This window comes from Macaca thibetana, chromosome X, assembly GCF_024542745.1.
Source record: "Macaca thibetana thibetana isolate TM-01 chromosome X, ASM2454274v1, whole genome shotgun sequence".
In the NCBI taxonomy this organism is placed as follows: domain Eukaryota; kingdom Metazoa; phylum Chordata; class Mammalia; order Primates; family Cercopithecidae; genus Macaca; species Macaca thibetana.
Window position 1 is genome coordinate 24440040 of NC_065598.1, and position 17133 is coordinate 24457172.

Here is a 17133-nt window from a genome sequence, read left to right on the forward strand (position 1 = left end):
ATGTCAAGGCTAATGAATGCTGCTGATGAATAAATTCCTGAAGAAGAAAGGACCCCCAATTGGAGGTAAGTGCATGATGTCTTCAATTAGAGACTAGAAAAAGAAAGGGCAAAGAAATTCTGTGCGTATGAAGATAAATCCTCTAATTTGCATTTGTTATAACATTATCAGCTGCCTTCTTTTTCTGACTAGGGTCATAATATTTATGGGTTTGAACTGGAAGTTCTACTGCAGAGAATTAATGTGTGCAAAGCTCCTCACTGGTCCAAGATAGGTCGACTGAAGCGATCCAACATGCCAAAGCTTGGGGTAATAATAATTTTCAAAATCTTATTTATTTATTTATTTTAATGTGGGGTAGCTACCAGGGAACACACTATACTTTTTAAAATAGGAATTGGTTATCTTGTTATAGGAACTTCAGTACATTTTAACTTTGGCACTAAACATCTTTTCCTTTGAATTCAGCATATTATTCGTAAAAGCCTCTGGTAGTTTTTAAAATCATCAGCTAGAATCTAGGAATAGTGAACAAAGACAGCACATACATGTTACCTTCACTTTGTCATTCCTGAAGTGACAGCCCTTAGGGCAAGGTTGCAGGGTTCAGAAATCGTTGAGTGTTATCATTTAGGAAGAAGATGGGAAGAATGAATGGAGGAGAATTGATGTTGGTTGTATAAGAATGCAATATTGCTTGATGATATCTTGTAATTTAAAAAAAGGAAAAAAGAAGGCAATGAACTAGTGCTTTCTGTGTTAGTTACCTCTCATGACAACTCCAGTTTTATTTTATAGACAGTCTCATAGGGGTAACATAACTTGTTCTGGATCATGTAACTAGTAAGGGGGAACAACTGAGATTTGAACCCAGGCCTGGGTGACTTAAAGCCAGTGTGTACTTTTCATTCTACCTGCTTGCTTCATGTATGAAGGTTTTTGCAATTTTTGTGTGAAGCACCTTCTTCTAAACCTGATACTGCTCAGTGCTTGAAATCTTATTTTTCTTAAAGCTTATAAATAAAATGGACATGTTGCCTCATCAGATAAGTTAGGAATCCATACCTTTTTCATAATGTTCTCTAGAGGATTCTGCCACTACAGATCAAAGTTGGGGCCACTGCTCTTGCTTCTTTTCTTACTCATATCTTTAAGGTGGTAGAGTTGTTATTAGCACTTCATCTGAATACTTGCTTAGCTTTTTACCCCCTTCAAGATTTTCTTTATATGACATCTTCTCAGTGAGGTATACCCCATTGCCCTATTTAAGATGCAGTCCCCTCATATTCCTTGTACCCCTCACCCTGCTCTGTTTTCCCATTTTCCATATACTTGTTACCTCCTAAAACTATATAATTTCTTGCTTATGATGTCTGTTTTTTATTATATATTTCAAATGAGGCCAGGAATACTTTCTGTTTTGATCACTGCTGTATCCTGAGTGCCTAGAATAATGTCAGATATATAGTAAATGTTCAAAAATATTTGATTGATAAATGGAAGAATGAGAGTTTTATCATAATTTTGGGCCAGCATCAAAATATGTTAGAAAGAAATGTTCTCAGTGTCTGCTCTTTCATGAAATTTGCTTTTTGTTCCCATCTCGTAGGGCCGGAGTGGATTTGGTGAAAGAAATGCTACCTGTGGTCGAATGATCTGTGATGTGGAAATTTCAGCAAAGGAATTGATTCGTTGTAAAAGCTACCATCTGTCTGAACTTGTTCAGCAGATTCTAAAAACTGAAAGGGTTGTAATCCCAACGGAAGATATACGAAATATGTACAGGTACGATCCTAGATTCTTCAGAATTCATCTGTCTTGAAATTAACAACAGCAGGACGCTAGTACTATCCTTAGTCTGGAGGGACATGAGCCAGTGGTGCTGTAGAGGGGAAATTGTTTCCACTATTTTCATAATTTGAACTAGTTTACCTCTTGAATTATTGTAATTGATCAGTTTATCTCCATCTCCCTCACCTGTGTTAACATTATCTTGATATTTCCTAACAGTAGTTTGGATTTAGATTTCTACTCTTAATTCATTTATTCAGGAATTAGGGTAGATATTTTAGAAATATAAAAACTGAGCAATCATTAAGTTAGAGGTATTGCTTGCTTATTTCTTCCTCCTACTCCTCTGACCATCTCTCATTCATTCCTGCTAGTTCTTCCTGAGTTCTTCCTTGGACTTCTCTTTTCTGACTTTGCTCCCTCTCTAGGTGATCTCATTGAGTCTTAGGAATTTAAATACCATGTGGATGCCTATGCCTCCCACCTGTGTATCTTCAGGTTAGACCTCCCTAAATTCCAGACTCAGTGTATCTATTTTACCTATTTTACTTGATATCTAATGTGAACTCCCAGCTTGTTCAAAACTGAGCTCTGATCGATCCTAGGTTCTTCCTGTAGTCTTTCCTTACTAAATTAATAAATGTGTTTTTCCATTATCACTGGAAACTTCCAGAGTCTTACTTAGCCCAAAATCTCTGAGGCATCTTTAATTCCTCTCTCTGATATCCCACACTAGATGCATCAGGGTATCCTGTCAGTTCTATATTCTAAATATATCTAAGTCTGACCACTTCTTTTCAACTCCATTGGACCCATCCTGTCTAAGCTGCTATCCTCTTTCCCCTGGATTACTGGGTTAATATGCCTATCTCCTACTTTTGCCCTTTCCCCCTTGTGGTCGATTCTCAATCCAGAACCAGAGTTATCCTGCTAAAATCAAGTCATATGTGATACTCTGCTCAGAATCTTCCAGTGACTCTGTTTCATTCAGAGTAAAAACTAAAGTCCTTATTTTTACTTACAAGGTCCTTTACAATGTGTCTCTATGTTGTTAACTCTGTCATTATCTCCTACTGCTCTTTCCATCATTCTCTCTGATCTAGCCATATTGGCCTCTTTCCTAGCCCTGGAACTGTCAGATTTGCATGCAGCTCAGGGCTTTTAAGTGTGCTATCCTGTCTGCCTGGAATGCTCTTTCCATAAGTCTTGCTCCTTCACCTCTTCCAGATCTTTATTCTCAGTGAAATCTTCCACTATTTCCTAACAAAAATTTCAGTCTCTGCTTCTGATACTTAATATTCCCGTTGCTTAACTTTTAACATTATATAACATACTGTATACTTAATTTCTTTGTCTTTTTTATACTCTGTCTCCCCCATGAGGACATAAGCTCCAGAAGGAAAGGAAATTTTGTTTGTTTTGGTCACAGCCAATGCCTGGCACATAGTAAGCACGCAATATATACTCACTGGATGGAATGAATGAAAGGATTTAGATAGTTTTCAGGCTTGTAATTATTGTATTACTTCAGTTTTTCCTTAAGGGATTTTGTGTGTGTGTGTGTGTCTGTGTTTTGGAGAAAAGCATTGGGATCAATGGTATGAATGAATTCCTGGTTACATACTGACCTTATTTTAAATTGTTTCTGAAGCCAAGGTGCTGTTGCTCTGAATTTACTTATACCCAAAATTCCTTGTAATACTTTGTGAAGTTCTGATTATAGGCATTGTTTCTTTTAATTACTTGATTCTGTTTCATTCTTACTTTTCTGTACAGTGAATCTTCTCAACTGTTATACCTGTTGGAACACACCTGGAAAGATGCCAAGTTCATTTTGCAGATCATGTGTGAGCTAAATGTTCTTCCATTAGCATTGCAGATCACTAACATCGCTGGGAACATTATGGTAAATTTAACTTAGAAAGGGGGAAAAAGCATTTCCTGTTGGATTCAGTATTTGCTTGGGGTAGTTGTTATATGATAATGAGTCTAGATGCATGCTTATAAAATGAGTAACTTATATTCCGAAAGCTGGATTTCTTTTGTAAAAGGAAGAACTGGTTGGGAGAAGGGGAGGAATGCCAGGTGCAGCGTGTTGAAATTTGGGCGAACATACGGATCATCTCTCTAACATCTGGATGTGTCTGTTTAGTGGAATGGTCCATTTGGGAGTAAATAAATAGCCAAGTTGTCAATATTTTAAGCTGTCTTTGTCTCCTTTAACTATAATGCTTAAAGAAAACGTTAGGAATAATTTAGTACCTTTTTTAAAAAACAGCCCGTTATTAGGAATAGTTTTAAAGGAGGTGCTGTGACTAAACTTACTGACTCAAAGTTGCTTTTGTTAGTTGTGGTTTTGAGCTCAAATTTAAAAAATAAATTCCATTTAATAGTCCAGGACGCTGATGGGTGGACGATCCGAGCGTAACGAGTTCTTGTTGCTTCATGCATTTTACGAAAACAACTATATTGTGCCTGACAAGCAGATTTTCAGAAAGCCTCAGCAAAAACTGGTGGGTCCAAAACTGTGTAGTATTTTGTTTTCTCTTACCCCCTCCCTTTTTAATACCTATTTGCCCCCCCCTTTTTTTAATACTTAGATAGCCTTTTTTTCTGTGATAACATCTGCTTTCAAAATAGCTAATCCCTTGTGTACTGTAGAAACCGTGTCAAGTTTATTCCCTTGTTTTTGTGTGGTCATTTCCTTTTCCACTTTGTAAAAGGAAAATGCACTTTGTGCAGGCAAAATTATTTGTGAAATATGAAATTCTTTGAGGGAAGCATTAGACCTCTCTGATGGGTGACCATACACGGAATGTGTTCTGGCACCTTAGCCCTATCCAAAGATAAATGCCAGTTAAACTTTTTATTTTCTTAAACCCTATGAGCCTTTATTTTTGTGTTGCATTTTTCTGTACTAGTATGACCAAGGTCACCCACAGTCAGGTTTCTGAAGTAGCCTCCATCACTTTGGAACTAAAACTTAGTTTAGCTACTGTTTTATTAGCACTGATATTAATTAATTCAGAAATGGGAATTGAATGTTAAAATTTGATTCAGGTTCTCATATTTGCTTGTTTTTTAGTGTACATTATCAAAATTGGTATAGAGAATATTCATTTAGAGGACTTTAACTTCTGCTGAGTTATTGAATGTTGGCCAGTAATAAACTACTTAGGAATGGATTTTCAGTATATGGATGTACTTATTTTATGGTGTCCATATTAATAATAGGGATAATGATAATGTCTACATGAAGCATTTTATGTTTTTACATCATGAATATTAGAGTAGTGATTTTAAGAGGGCTGTTTTATAATCTCAAATTTTGTATAATATGAAAAGTGGTATTTTTCGATATTCATTGATTTAAAAATATGAAATTCTGTAAATTCAGAAACATAAAGATAAAATTTTTGTATTTGTTAACTCAGGATGTAGTATTTGTTTAAGAAATTACTATGCTTGGAATTCATTTGGATTCATGAACATATTACAATAACTGTCTTTCCCAACAGTTAGGACCAGTAACTGAAATGTTTGTTAGAACTAAGTCCTGCAATTGGAAAAGAGAGAATCATCAAAATTTTAAATTAGTTAATTAGTGGTGAAGCTATCTTTCCATTTGATATTAGGGAGATGAAGATGAAGAAATTGATGGAGATACCAATAAATATAAGAAAGGACGTAAGAAAGCAGCTTATGCTGGAGGCTTGGTTTTGGACCCCAAAGTTGGTAAGGCTGGGCAGTGAATTGGTTTTCTCCCAATATTAAGGAGTTTCTTAATGTGGATCTAGGCTTGAGAAACTAGAAGACCTGAATTATATCTTGCAGGTCAGCAAATAGGTCTCATGACTTTTATCTTTCATTCATGTGAAAATCTTGGTTGCCAGTCACCTGACATAGACTTAATGTGAATTTTGTTATGCTGTGTTCCAATGAAATATTTATAGACATTGAGATTTAAATTTCATATAGTTTTCATAGGTCATGAAATATTGTTTTTGATTTTTTTCCAGCCATTTAAAAATGTAAAAACCATACTTAAGCTCATGGATGGTACAAAAATAAGCAGTAGGTTGGATTTGGTCTGTAAGCGTAGTTTGTCCAATAGATAGGTAGCTGTCCAGTACATAGATAGCTGTTTGTCCTGACCAGTTCAGTTGACAGCAAAGTTAAAGAATACAGACAATAACCACCAAATTTAACTTTAACAGAATACCTTTTCCCTATTGTCATGAATGGCAAAGATGTTTTGTGGTACACAGAGCTAGAAATAATCTTTAAAAAAATAAAAATAAAAAACTTTTTTTTTTTTTTGGAGACAGAGTTTTACTCTGTTGCCGAGGCTGGAGTGCAGTGGTGTGATCTCTACTCACTTCAGCCTTCACCTCTTGGGTTCAAGTGATCCTCCTGCCTCAGCGTCCTAAGTCGCTGGGACTACAGGTGTGTGCCACCATACCCAGCTAATTTTTTGTATTAAAAAAAACCATTTCATCCATTCCCAAGTGTACAGTTCAGTAGTAGTGTTAAGAATATTCACATTGTTGTGAAGGAATTAATGTGAATTTTATCCAGTAAGTTAATTCTGAATAGGAGACATTTTTGACAAAAGTGATTTTATTATTAGTTATAATGAAATGGAGCACTAGTACTTGGTGTTATGTAGGTCTGGGTTTGAATTCAGTGTGATCTTGGACTGCCTGTTTAACCTCTGTAAGCTTCAGTTTCTTCTGTAAAATAGAGATAAGAGTAATATCTACCACACAGGGATTTAAGGATAAATTAGTATGATACTGGACACAGAATAAACTATCTTATGTGTTTGCAATTATTACTGTCTTAATAGTGGACATTTATTTTTATTCAGTTTCTTCTCAAGGTGAAGATAACTCTTTGTAAATGTCCTACAGAAATATAGTAGCTTTCTGTTCATCCTTTGCAAGTAAAAAGGGTGGGTCGTTCCACTACTGACATTTATATATATGTGTCTCTTGTTTGATTTTAGCTCAGTTTTTGTACAGGTAAGTGTGCTGTCCATTTTATATTTTGAAGCTGTTGTAAAAGAATAAATTACTCGGCCAGGCATGGTGGCTCACACCTGTAATCCCAGCACTTTGGGAGGCTGAGTCAGGCAGATCACGAGGTCAGGAGATCGAGACCATCCTGGCCAACATGGTGAAACCCCATGTCTACTAAAATACAAAAAATTAGCCGGGCATGGTGGTGCACGCCTGTAGTCCCAGCTATTCGGGAGGCTGAGGCAGGGGAGTCGCTTGAACCCGGGAGGCGGAGGTTGCAGTGAGCCGAGATTGCGCCACGGCACTCCATCCTGGAGACAGAGTGAGACTCTGTCTCAAATAAATAGATAAATAAATAAACAAACAAACCACTCACTTGGTTTTATTTGGGGTGGGAGTGGGAGAGTAGGTAGGGGAATTCTTCAAAGAATTCTTGCTTTGAAGGAGAGTTGAACTTTTTTTTTTTTTAAAATGGATGTGACACCTCTCAGATACCTGATTGGGAAGGTATTTGCTCATGATAATGGTGTGCTTTGGGGGCAGCTGGGGAAAGGACTGGTTGTAGCTGGTTCTAAAGAGAGACAGGATCTTTTTCTCCCTCTTTTGTGATCTGGCTTTTCACTAATTCGCATTATTTTATAGAACAGTAGTTGATTCTTTTTTTCCCTTTTTGTCTGTCTCACAGCTCTGGATAGTGTATGTGGATAGTATGTAGTTTCTAATATACTTATAGTGCTTTTAATAATGATGTTTTGACAATTCTGCTTTTCTTTAGACTTTTTATGACGTGGCTTTTTAATTTCAGGTTTTTATGATAAGTTCATTTTGCTTCTGGACTTCAACAGTCTATATCCTTCCATCATTCAGGAATTTAACATTTGTTTTACAACAGTACAAAGAGTTGCTTCAGAGGCACAGAAAGTTACAGAGGTTTGTATTTAACCTAGGACTCTTGAAATCGAGTTTAAAAGAATTGCTTAAAGAAGGAAGATCTGTGTCTTTTTAAAATAGTTTTATTGTGGTATTATTCATATACCAGATAATTCACCTGTTAAAAGTGTGTAGTTCAGTGGCTTTTAGTGTATTCCCAGAGTTTGCAGCCATCATCACAACCAGTTTTAGGATATTTTCATTATTCCCCAAATAAACCTTTTAGCTGTCACCTCCCTCAATCCCCTATCCCTTCCATCTCTAGGCAACTACTAATCTTTTTGCTTGTATAGATTTGTGTATTCTGGACATCTCATAAATAGAATCATACAATATATGGCCTTTCGGTATCTGGCTTATTTCACTTATAATGTTTTCAAGGTTCATCCATTTTGTAGAATGTACTAGTACTTTATTCGTTTGTGTTGCTGAATAATATTCCATTTTATATGCATGTGTGGTGTATGTGTAGGTATATATACATATACAACATTTTGTTCTTTTTTGTAATTTTTTTAAATACATGGCAGAAGATGTCTGGTTGCCCTCTAGCTCCTGAATTTATATGTCCTTTAGTTCTCACCACAAGCTTAGGACCTGTTTTTCAATCTCAATTTCATATTCCCAGAAGAGAGAATCCGATAGGTTTGCCTAGGTTGGTGAGCGCCCCAGGTCCCTGTTACCTGTGACCACAAGAGTAGGTTCACAGGGTACAAATCTGGCTGCTAAGGGTGGGCCTTTCTGTGGGACTAGTGGATACTTTTACAGAGAAGATACTGGGTAGACATCCCCAAAAGGTATGACTGCATTCAATTAATATTTGAGCTCTGCTCTGCTACTGTGCCAGCATGGTGATAATTAATATTATTTAGCCTCTGCCCACCACCATTTTGCTTATTGGAGCTTTACAGCTTGGATTCTGGATATATAATAGAATCATTTTGAGGCCGGGCGCGGTGGCTCACGCCTGTAATCCCAGCACTGTGGGAGGCCGAGGCGGGTGGATCACGAGGTCAGGAGATCGAGACCATCCTGGCTAACACAGTGAAACCCTGTCTCTACTAAAAATACAAAAAATTAGCCGGGCGTGGTGGTGGGCGCCTGTAGTCCCAGCTACTCAGGAGGCGGAGCTTGCAGTGAGCCCAGATTGTGCCACTGCACTCCAGCGTGGGCAACAGAGCGAGACTCCGTCTCAAAAAAAAAAAAAAAATAGAATCATTTTGGAGTTGGAAGGGACCTCAGAGGTCATCTAAGAAATACTATACATGTAGCAATTTATAGATCTGAATCATTTTCATGCATGGTACCTCAGGACAGTTAGGGTCACACAGGTAGTAGTTGTAGAGCTAGGAGTAGATTGTAAATTTCCTGACTCTACATCCTTTCAGTTTACTTTTTATCTGACTTTCATAGTTGCTGTAAATAAATTGGAATGTGTACCAGGATCTCTTTAATAGATTTACTATCATCATCTTATATTGGAAAACAATAGGTCCCTATTACTATTGTAAGAGCGTTCACTTGAAGATATTGATCTCTATAAAATCAGATGCTTTGTAAAGGCTAGGTTATCAAATGGCATTGACTTGATGTACTTTAAACCAAGAGGTTTATTTTTATTTCTGAACCTTTGAAAGGGCAAATGTGCCTGGCTTTTTTCTTTGTAGCTGTTAATAGAATTAATGGAGGCTTGAGAAAAATGGTCTAATGCTTCCCCTGCTTTTTCCTCCTGTAAATTTTAATATAAGAAGACTGCTGGTTGCTTTTCTGAAATGTTGCTATTCTTCTGTCGATTGCATAGCAATTTGTAGGTAAAAGGTACTACATAAATGTTAAGGGATATATATGTATTACTTTTTAGAAATGTCATGGCCTATTTGAATGTGCTCCAAACTTTTTTTTTTTTTTTTTTTTTTTTTTGAGACGGAGTTTCGCTCTTGTTGCCCAGGCTGGAGTGCAATGTTGTGATTTTGGCTCACTGCAACCTCCGCCTCCCAGGTTCAAGCAATTCTCTTGCCTCAGCCTCCCGAGTAGCTGGGATTACAGGCATACGCCACCACGCCTAACTAATTTTGTATTTTTAGTAGAGATGGGGTTTCTCCATGTTGGTCAGGCTGGTCTTGAATTCCCAACCTCAGGTGATCCACCCGCCTCGGCCTCCCAAAGTGCTGAGATTATAGATGTCAGCCACTGCTCCTGGCTGCTCCGAACTCTTAAATTTGCTGATTTATTAGCTTTTTATTTTTAGTCTAGAGCGTTTACAATAATTGCTATGATTCTCCATAGTTTTCAAATTCTATAGCATTTTGTTTGGTAGTAAAAATGATTTAAAATAGTAGTTTAGCTGCTGGTTGTTTGTTTTTTTAATCCTGGAGGTGTTAGTGTTTGTATTTTAAAAACAATTTCACCAAACATATTGTTCTCCAGTCTTGTGGAAGAGAGATAGCATGTGTAAAAATGTATCCCTTTAAATGAAATCTAAATTTGTGTCTAACTACAGGGGTGGGAGATAGTGGGAATGACAGCCTAATATAATTGGGAAAGAAGAGGGCAATGGTGACCTGTTCTACAACTCTCTCAGCTCTTTCTTATACTACTCATGCATTGTTGACCTTATATAAGATAATAGCTTTTCAAGATGTGATCATGGGGGAAAGCTCCTATAAAATATTACTGTAGAAATTTATTTCACAAAAGTTTGATTTGTGTGAAATTTGTTGTGTTTATCAGGATGGAGAACAAGAACAAATCCCTGAATTGCCAGATCCAAGCTTAGAAATGGGCATTTTGCCCAGAGAGATCCGGAAACTGGTAGAACGGAGAAAACAAGTCAAACAGCTAATGAAACAGCAAGACTTAAATCCAGACCTTATTCTTCAGGTATATCTTTTCACTAAGAAACATTTGAGTGACAGTCTCAGCTTTTACAGTTTGATTATTTATGAGTAAACAGGATGCTGTGCAAATGCAGGTACTTATTTTAAGTTTGTGGGTAGGTGACCATTTAAAAATACTAGAGTGCCTCAGAATGGAAGCCACCTTTGTTTACAAAGGTTGTATCTGAGCAAGATACCTCTAGCTCCTGGGAGCTTTGGAGTCTGTGTTTACTTGCTGCTTCTAGGAGGTTTGGGAATCATGGATCCAGGAGAATGGGTTGAGTATGTTAATTCTTTTTTATTCAGGGATATTGAGGGTTTCCCTTTTTATTGGAGATCTAGAAAGACATCTAATGTAATGCTTAAGCATCTGTAAATGTTGTTGTTTTGTCTTTTGTTCTGTGTGGCCTGCAGTATGACATTCGACAGAAGGCTTTGAAGCTCACAGCGAACAGTATGTATGGTTGCCTGGGATTTTCCTATAGCAGATTTTACGCCAAACCACTGGCTGCCTTGGTGACATACAAAGGAAGGGAGGTAAATGGCATAATAACATTCACATCTCTAGATATGAGAGTATTTTTAACTATACATGTTATAGTGTGGGAGAGTCAAGTTTATTACCTAGTTATACAGCATCAAATACAGTACCCCTCTCTTTGGATGACAGGTTTGAGACAAATAGGCGTTTAAATAAGGATTCATTAATTTGTGTGTGTGTGTGTGTGTGTGTTTGTGTGTATTATTGAACATCTACTACATGCCAGGCATTGTTCTAGGTTCTCAGGATAGAACGTCAAGCAAGACATAAAAGATCCCTGTAATGAGGCTTACCTTCTACCCAGAATGGGAGGGGTTTGGGGGTGGGGACGACATGGGTTGGGAATGTGGGGTGGAGAGAGGGTGGTTTGGGAAAACAGACTGCAAATAAGTAAATAAACATGTATAAGAAATAACTGAGAAAATATGATAGAAGTAAATGCTCTGTAGATAAAACAGGGTGGTGGGCTAGAGAATGTTTAGATGGCTAGTTTAGATTGGTCAGGGAAGGCTTTTTTGAGGAGGTGACATGAATGAGACCTAAATGACGTAAGAAAGTTTTTTTTTTTGGCTGATGGATTAGCTTGGAGTGTGAGTGAAAGGTAGAAATCAGGAAGATAGCTAGTAGAGCCTTTTACTAAGATGGAGGAAACTGGGAAAGAAGGATTAAGAGTTCTGTCGTGGATGTGTTGCCTTTGGCATGAGTAGTAGATCTCCAGGCATAATAAGGAGGCCATTGGATGTATAAATCCAGAATTCCAGGAATATGTCAAGACAGGATTTATGGATTGAGAGTTACTGGCTTTAATAAGATGGTCCAGATACCAAATAGAATTTAGGTACCGTCACTTTATGAACACTGTAAGCTTCAACTGTTTTAGCCTTATGTGCGTGGGTTTTTCTTAATTTGTAAAAGAATAGTTATGCTGAATATTAAATTCCATTTAACTACCTGTCTATGGGTTTAAGACTATTTAGTCTTAAAGGAGGTAGGTAGTGGTCATGGGAAAAATGCTTATAATGGGGCGTCTGGACTCTGAATGCTCTAGAGCAGGGGTCGGCAAATGATGGCCATTGGGCCAGATGCGTCTGCCATCTGTTTTTGTAAATAATATTCTATTGGAACAGAGCTAAGCTCATTTGTTTATGTATCATCTGTGGCTGCTTTTGTGTTATGAGAGCAGAGCCGAGTAGAAAAGATGGAGGCTCATATGGCCCGCAAAGCCTGATATATTTACTCTCCGGCCTTTTTTAGAAAAAAAGTTTGCTGACCCCTGCTTTAGAGTTTAGACCAGCTCTGTCCAGTAGAACTTTATGATGATGAAAATGTTCTCCATCTGCACTATCCGGTGCTGTAGTCTCTAGCCACAAGTGGCCAGTGAGCACTTGGTATCTGGCTAGTGCCAACTGGCTGAGGAACTGGATTTTTAGATTGCTTTAATTATAATTAAAATGAATTTAAACTTAAATAGACAAATGTAGCTAGTGGCTACTGTGTTGGACAGTGCAGATCTAACTGGTATGTGAAATAAACGTCAGGATGTTCAGAATCACTCTTCTGTTGGCAACCCTATCTCAAAGATTTGGCTCAGGGCACAGTGAGGAAGAGCAAAACATGTATTGAACACCAGTGATGTGATAGAAGCTTTCTTATGCATTATTTCACTGAAATTACACAAGAATCCTTTGAAATAGATAATAATGTTCTCATTTTTTAGATGAGGAAATTAAAACTCAAAGAGATAAAGTATAACAAGTGGCTATTTTGAATGTAAATCCTTTTAGTACAGTAGGGTTGTCTCTTCCATCTCAAGATGTCTTTTATGACTGTGGTTCCGCTTTATATTCTACCTCTTATTACAGGAAGATCATTATTTTTGGTACCCATCTCAAGACACAGGCCTTTTTTATGTGAGAAAGATATAGATGTTTTAGGGGCTAGCTGAAGTGAGGGAAGGGAAGGATGTTTTCAGTTTCTTAAGCTAAGTTTACTTTAAAATTATTTAAATTTCGTTTCTTTACATGTATCCAGTGGCTTCTGAGGGAATACCATCTTATTTTTGTATTAGGAAATGCACTCACTATGCCCCAACTGGGTGATAATACATGGGTTGACTATTGAGATTGGATCAAGGTTACTCTTAAGTTTCTCACGAGAGGCAATAGTTGACAATTTACTCCCTTGGAGAGTGCCTCTTGCTGTTGGGAAATCCCTGTTGTTACATTTTCTCCATTGGCTCAGAAATCCACAAGCTTGAAAGGGCACTGTTGATAATGATAAGCCCCAAATTTGTCCAATGATCTCCCCCACTCTCCTAATCCATTGTATTTTGAGGGCAATGGTTTTCCTTAGCTGGATTTTTAATAGGGAGTTTAAACACAATTTTTATTTTTCTGTTAAATAAAATATAATAATAACAAATCTTTAATAAATGAACTATAAAAAAACCCTGTTCTCTACACTAAAAAAACAAAGAATTTCAGACAAATCTAGAACTACTTGTATGTGATTTAAATTCTTGGTTTCTGCTTTCCTCTTTTCTCTTTACCCTTTGCTTTTTCCCTCAAATAAGGATAAATAAAGCTCTGGAAAGTAGGCCTTTAAAGTAATATGAAGCTACTGAGAAATAATAATTACGCAGTTTCTCCCAGGAAATCTTATTCTAGAAGAAGATCCAAAGTCACTTACAAATATTATTTCCTAACATAAAAATGATTGTTAAAGTATTGGAGATAATTATTAGCACTGGTGGATGAAAGTAGTCTATGTGATCATCTTTCTTTGATTTCTTTTAATTGTTAAAGAGGTAGCAGGAGTGAAGTGAAAATGAGAGCCAGTGTGCTGAGATTTTGGAATACCTTTGTAACTTATTAAACTAGTATTTTTTGTGACAAGATAGAGTGGGCAGAATAATACAGTAAGCTGCAGATCTTAAAAGTTCATTGCTTTTAAAGTCCTTGTGGGATAAATTAGATTAAGGTTCAAGTGGAAATTAATGAGAAGGAAACCTGGTAGCCTGCCATTGCAAAAGATTATAAAATTTTGCATTTGGATGTGGATTAAATACACAGCCTTGGGAGGCCTTGAAGCCCCCCTTTCCTTTTTATTTTTAAGTCTATTTTGTGTTTGCTCAGTTTTGTTGGAATCGTGCAGGTTTGGCTCTAGCGACCTAATAATTTCTGTAATCAAATGTATTATGGCTGCTAGAATACTCAGAGTAATTACTAATTGTACTTTTTAAAACAGGTGCATAATAAAAGTGCTAGTAGTTGTGTCAAATGGGCATCAATATTGTGTTTTCACAGGTGTGATCTTTCACACTTAAACTCTTCCATGATTTTGAATTGCTCGGTGGTAGAGGAATGAGCTAATGGGTAAGGAATTGTATGAGGGATCTCACAGTGTGTACGTTATTGAAAAGTAATGAAGTCACTGTTTCAGAGAAGTACTCTGTGAATCTATAGAAATACCATCTGTATTTGTGTTTGTTCTCAGTGCGTGTGTAGAGAGGCATAAAAAAGAAATTGGGCAAGCCTACAGCACTGAGTGGACATATATTTTTAAACCATGAAGAAAAGGGGTATCAGTTGTCAAATGTCTGACATGGTAATTGAAGTGATTGTTCACTAGATGGCGATAGACACCCTGAGATCATTAATCAATTAAGGATTTTATTCTGTGAATAATAGTGAAGGCAATTTAATGAGTTAAATCTGTCCACATTTTAGACTTTTATTCATTTTGGAACTATTAAAGAAAATCTAAAACTGGCCCAAAGGATTGTAATACTCTAGTGTTTAATGATGATTTTTTATCGTTAGTTATATTGATAGGAACAGTAATTTATAGCAAGTTAATTCTTTTATCAAGTAGCTAAATTCTGATTTCTGGCCATGGAAATGTGATGTATGACTCCCTCAGTCACAGTATCAGAAGCTAATCTAAAGGGAATTGGAAAGGATTTTGATATATAATTTTGCCTTTTTGAATTTGTTTTTTTATTGCGAATTATTTTATTTTATTTATTTATTGTTTTTTTGAGACGGAGTCTCCCTCTGTTGCCCAGGCTGGAGTTCAGTGGCGCAATCTCGGCTCACTGCAAGCTCCGCCTCCCAGGTTCACGCCATTCTCCTGCTTTAGCCTCCCGAGTAGCTGAGACTACAGGCGCCCGCCACCACGCCCAGCTAATTTTTTGTATTTTTAGTAGAGATGAGATATCACCGTGTTAGCCAGGATGGTCTCGATCTTCTGACCTCGTGATCCACCCACCTCAGCCTCCCAAAGTGCTGGGATTACAGGCATGAGCCCCCGCACCCGGCCTATTTTATTTTATTTTAAGAAACAGGGTCTCACTTTGTTGCCCAGGCTGGAGAGCAGTGGTGTGATCATAGTTTACTGCAGCATTGAATTCCTGGACTCAGACAATCTTCTCACCTCAGCCTCCCTAGTAGCTACAACTACAGGCATATGCCACCATCTTTGGCAAATTTATTTTTATTTTTTGTAGAGATGGAGTCTTGCTGTATTGCCCAGGCTGGTCTCCAACTCCTGGCCTCAAGGGATCCTCTCACCTTAGCTCCCAAAGCTGTAGGATTATAGGTGTGAGCCACTGTGCCTGGCTTTATTGGGGGAATTTAAAACTGACTATGTACTTATAAGTATACTCATTGCATAACTTTAGTTTAACGGGAACATTTGTCTTGATGGAATAATTATTACTTATTGACGTTAGTATTGTTTTATTTCTCTACTCTCTTGTTTCCGTGTCCTTGAGAAAACCATTTTTGGTCTGGATTTTTTATTGCATTTTAAAATGTATGCTCTGATGTTTAGGTATAGAGTCCATGCATTTTCTTTTTCCTACCTGATAGGCTGAAATGAGTCTTTGCCAGCCTGCTTGCCAGTTGGTCGTAGACTGCCTGGTTTTTAGTTATGTTTGGAGCTGGAATTTGTGCATTTTAAAAGTGTATCCAAATCATTAATGCTAACATTACAATCTTGGCAAGCCTTTCTGGGATTTTCTTGGTGATGTGGTAGCACCTATCAGGATCGCTTGGGAATGGCACTAGGACCGAGGGCTCTAGCCTTTGTTGGTGTTGATGATGAAGGAGAATGAGTGACTATGAAGAATTTTACAATTAAATATTAAGGAAGTCTTTCATCTTTACCTGTAAATAAGCAAAAATTTCACTTTTGCAATCTTTTTTCCTTCCTTCCTTCCCTCCTTCCTTCCTTCCTTCCTTCCTTCCTTCCTTCCTTCCTTCCTTCCTTCCTTCCTTCCTTCCTTCCCTCCCTTCATTCTCTCTCTCTCTCTCTCTCTCTCTCTTTCTCTCTCTTTCTTTCTTTCTTTCAGGGGGGCGGGCTGAGTTTTGCTCTTGTTGCCTAGGCTGGAGTGTAATGGTACGATCTCAGCTCACCACAGCCTCCATCTCCCAGGTTCAAGCATTTCTCCTGCGTCGGCCTCCCAAGTAGCTGGGATTACAGGCATGTGCCACCACGCTTGGCTAATTTTGCATTTTTGGTAGAGATGGGGTTTCTCCGTGTTGGTCAGGCTGGTCTTGAACTCCTGACCTCAGGTGATCTGCCTGCCTCGGCCTCCCAAAGTGCTGGGATTACAGGCATGAGCCACCGCACCCTGCCGTGATCTCTTTTCTTAATAGCCTAGTTTTTCTTTAAAAAATTAAAAGCAATAAAATATTATAGAGACAACTAAAGATCGTTTCCTCCCCATCCTCTCTCATTTCTTTTTCTTTTTCGGAGGTAACTTGCCCAGAGTTGGTTTTGTCATTCTTGCCCATGGGTTGTTCTTTTTTGCTTCTACAACATGTGTATATACATGTGGTGCGTTAGAAGTTTTTACCATGTATGTGTCATGCTATACATGTTCTTTTGCAGTTTAAAAAAGTAGGAGAAACACTCTGCTCTGTATGCCACATTTTAAGTATATTCATCTTGATACGTTTTTAGATTTGAT

General features: G+C 37.6%; 1 protein-coding gene and 1 non-coding gene across 3 annotated transcripts in view; both read left to right on the forward strand.

Annotated features, from left to right (window-relative positions):
- POLA1 (DNA polymerase alpha 1, catalytic subunit) overlaps positions 1–17133 on the forward strand; it is a 308663-nt gene that overhangs the window by 43619 nt on the left and 247911 nt on the right. For both annotated transcript variants that reach the window (XR_007722739.1, XM_050777347.1), the window contains exons 19-26: positions 193–309; positions 1610–1785; positions 3568–3697; positions 4185–4304; positions 5427–5526; positions 7618–7742; positions 10473–10622; positions 11033–11155. Coding sequence is in view for 1 of the 2 variants with exons in the window: in XM_050777347.1 (XP_050633304.1) it covers positions 193–309; positions 1610–1785; positions 3568–3697; positions 4185–4304; positions 5427–5526; positions 7618–7742; positions 10473–10622; positions 11033–11155 (1041 nt within the window). In the remaining variant the exon portion in view is untranslated. The remainder of the gene's footprint in view (positions 1–192; positions 310–1609; positions 1786–3567; positions 3698–4184; positions 4305–5426; positions 5527–7617; positions 7743–10472; positions 10623–11032; positions 11156–17133) is intronic.
- Positions 6641–6770, forward strand: LOC126947028 (small Cajal body-specific RNA 24). Its single transcript, XR_007722882.1, has one exon. It is a non-coding gene; the product is annotated as a small Cajal body-specific RNA 24 (non-coding RNA).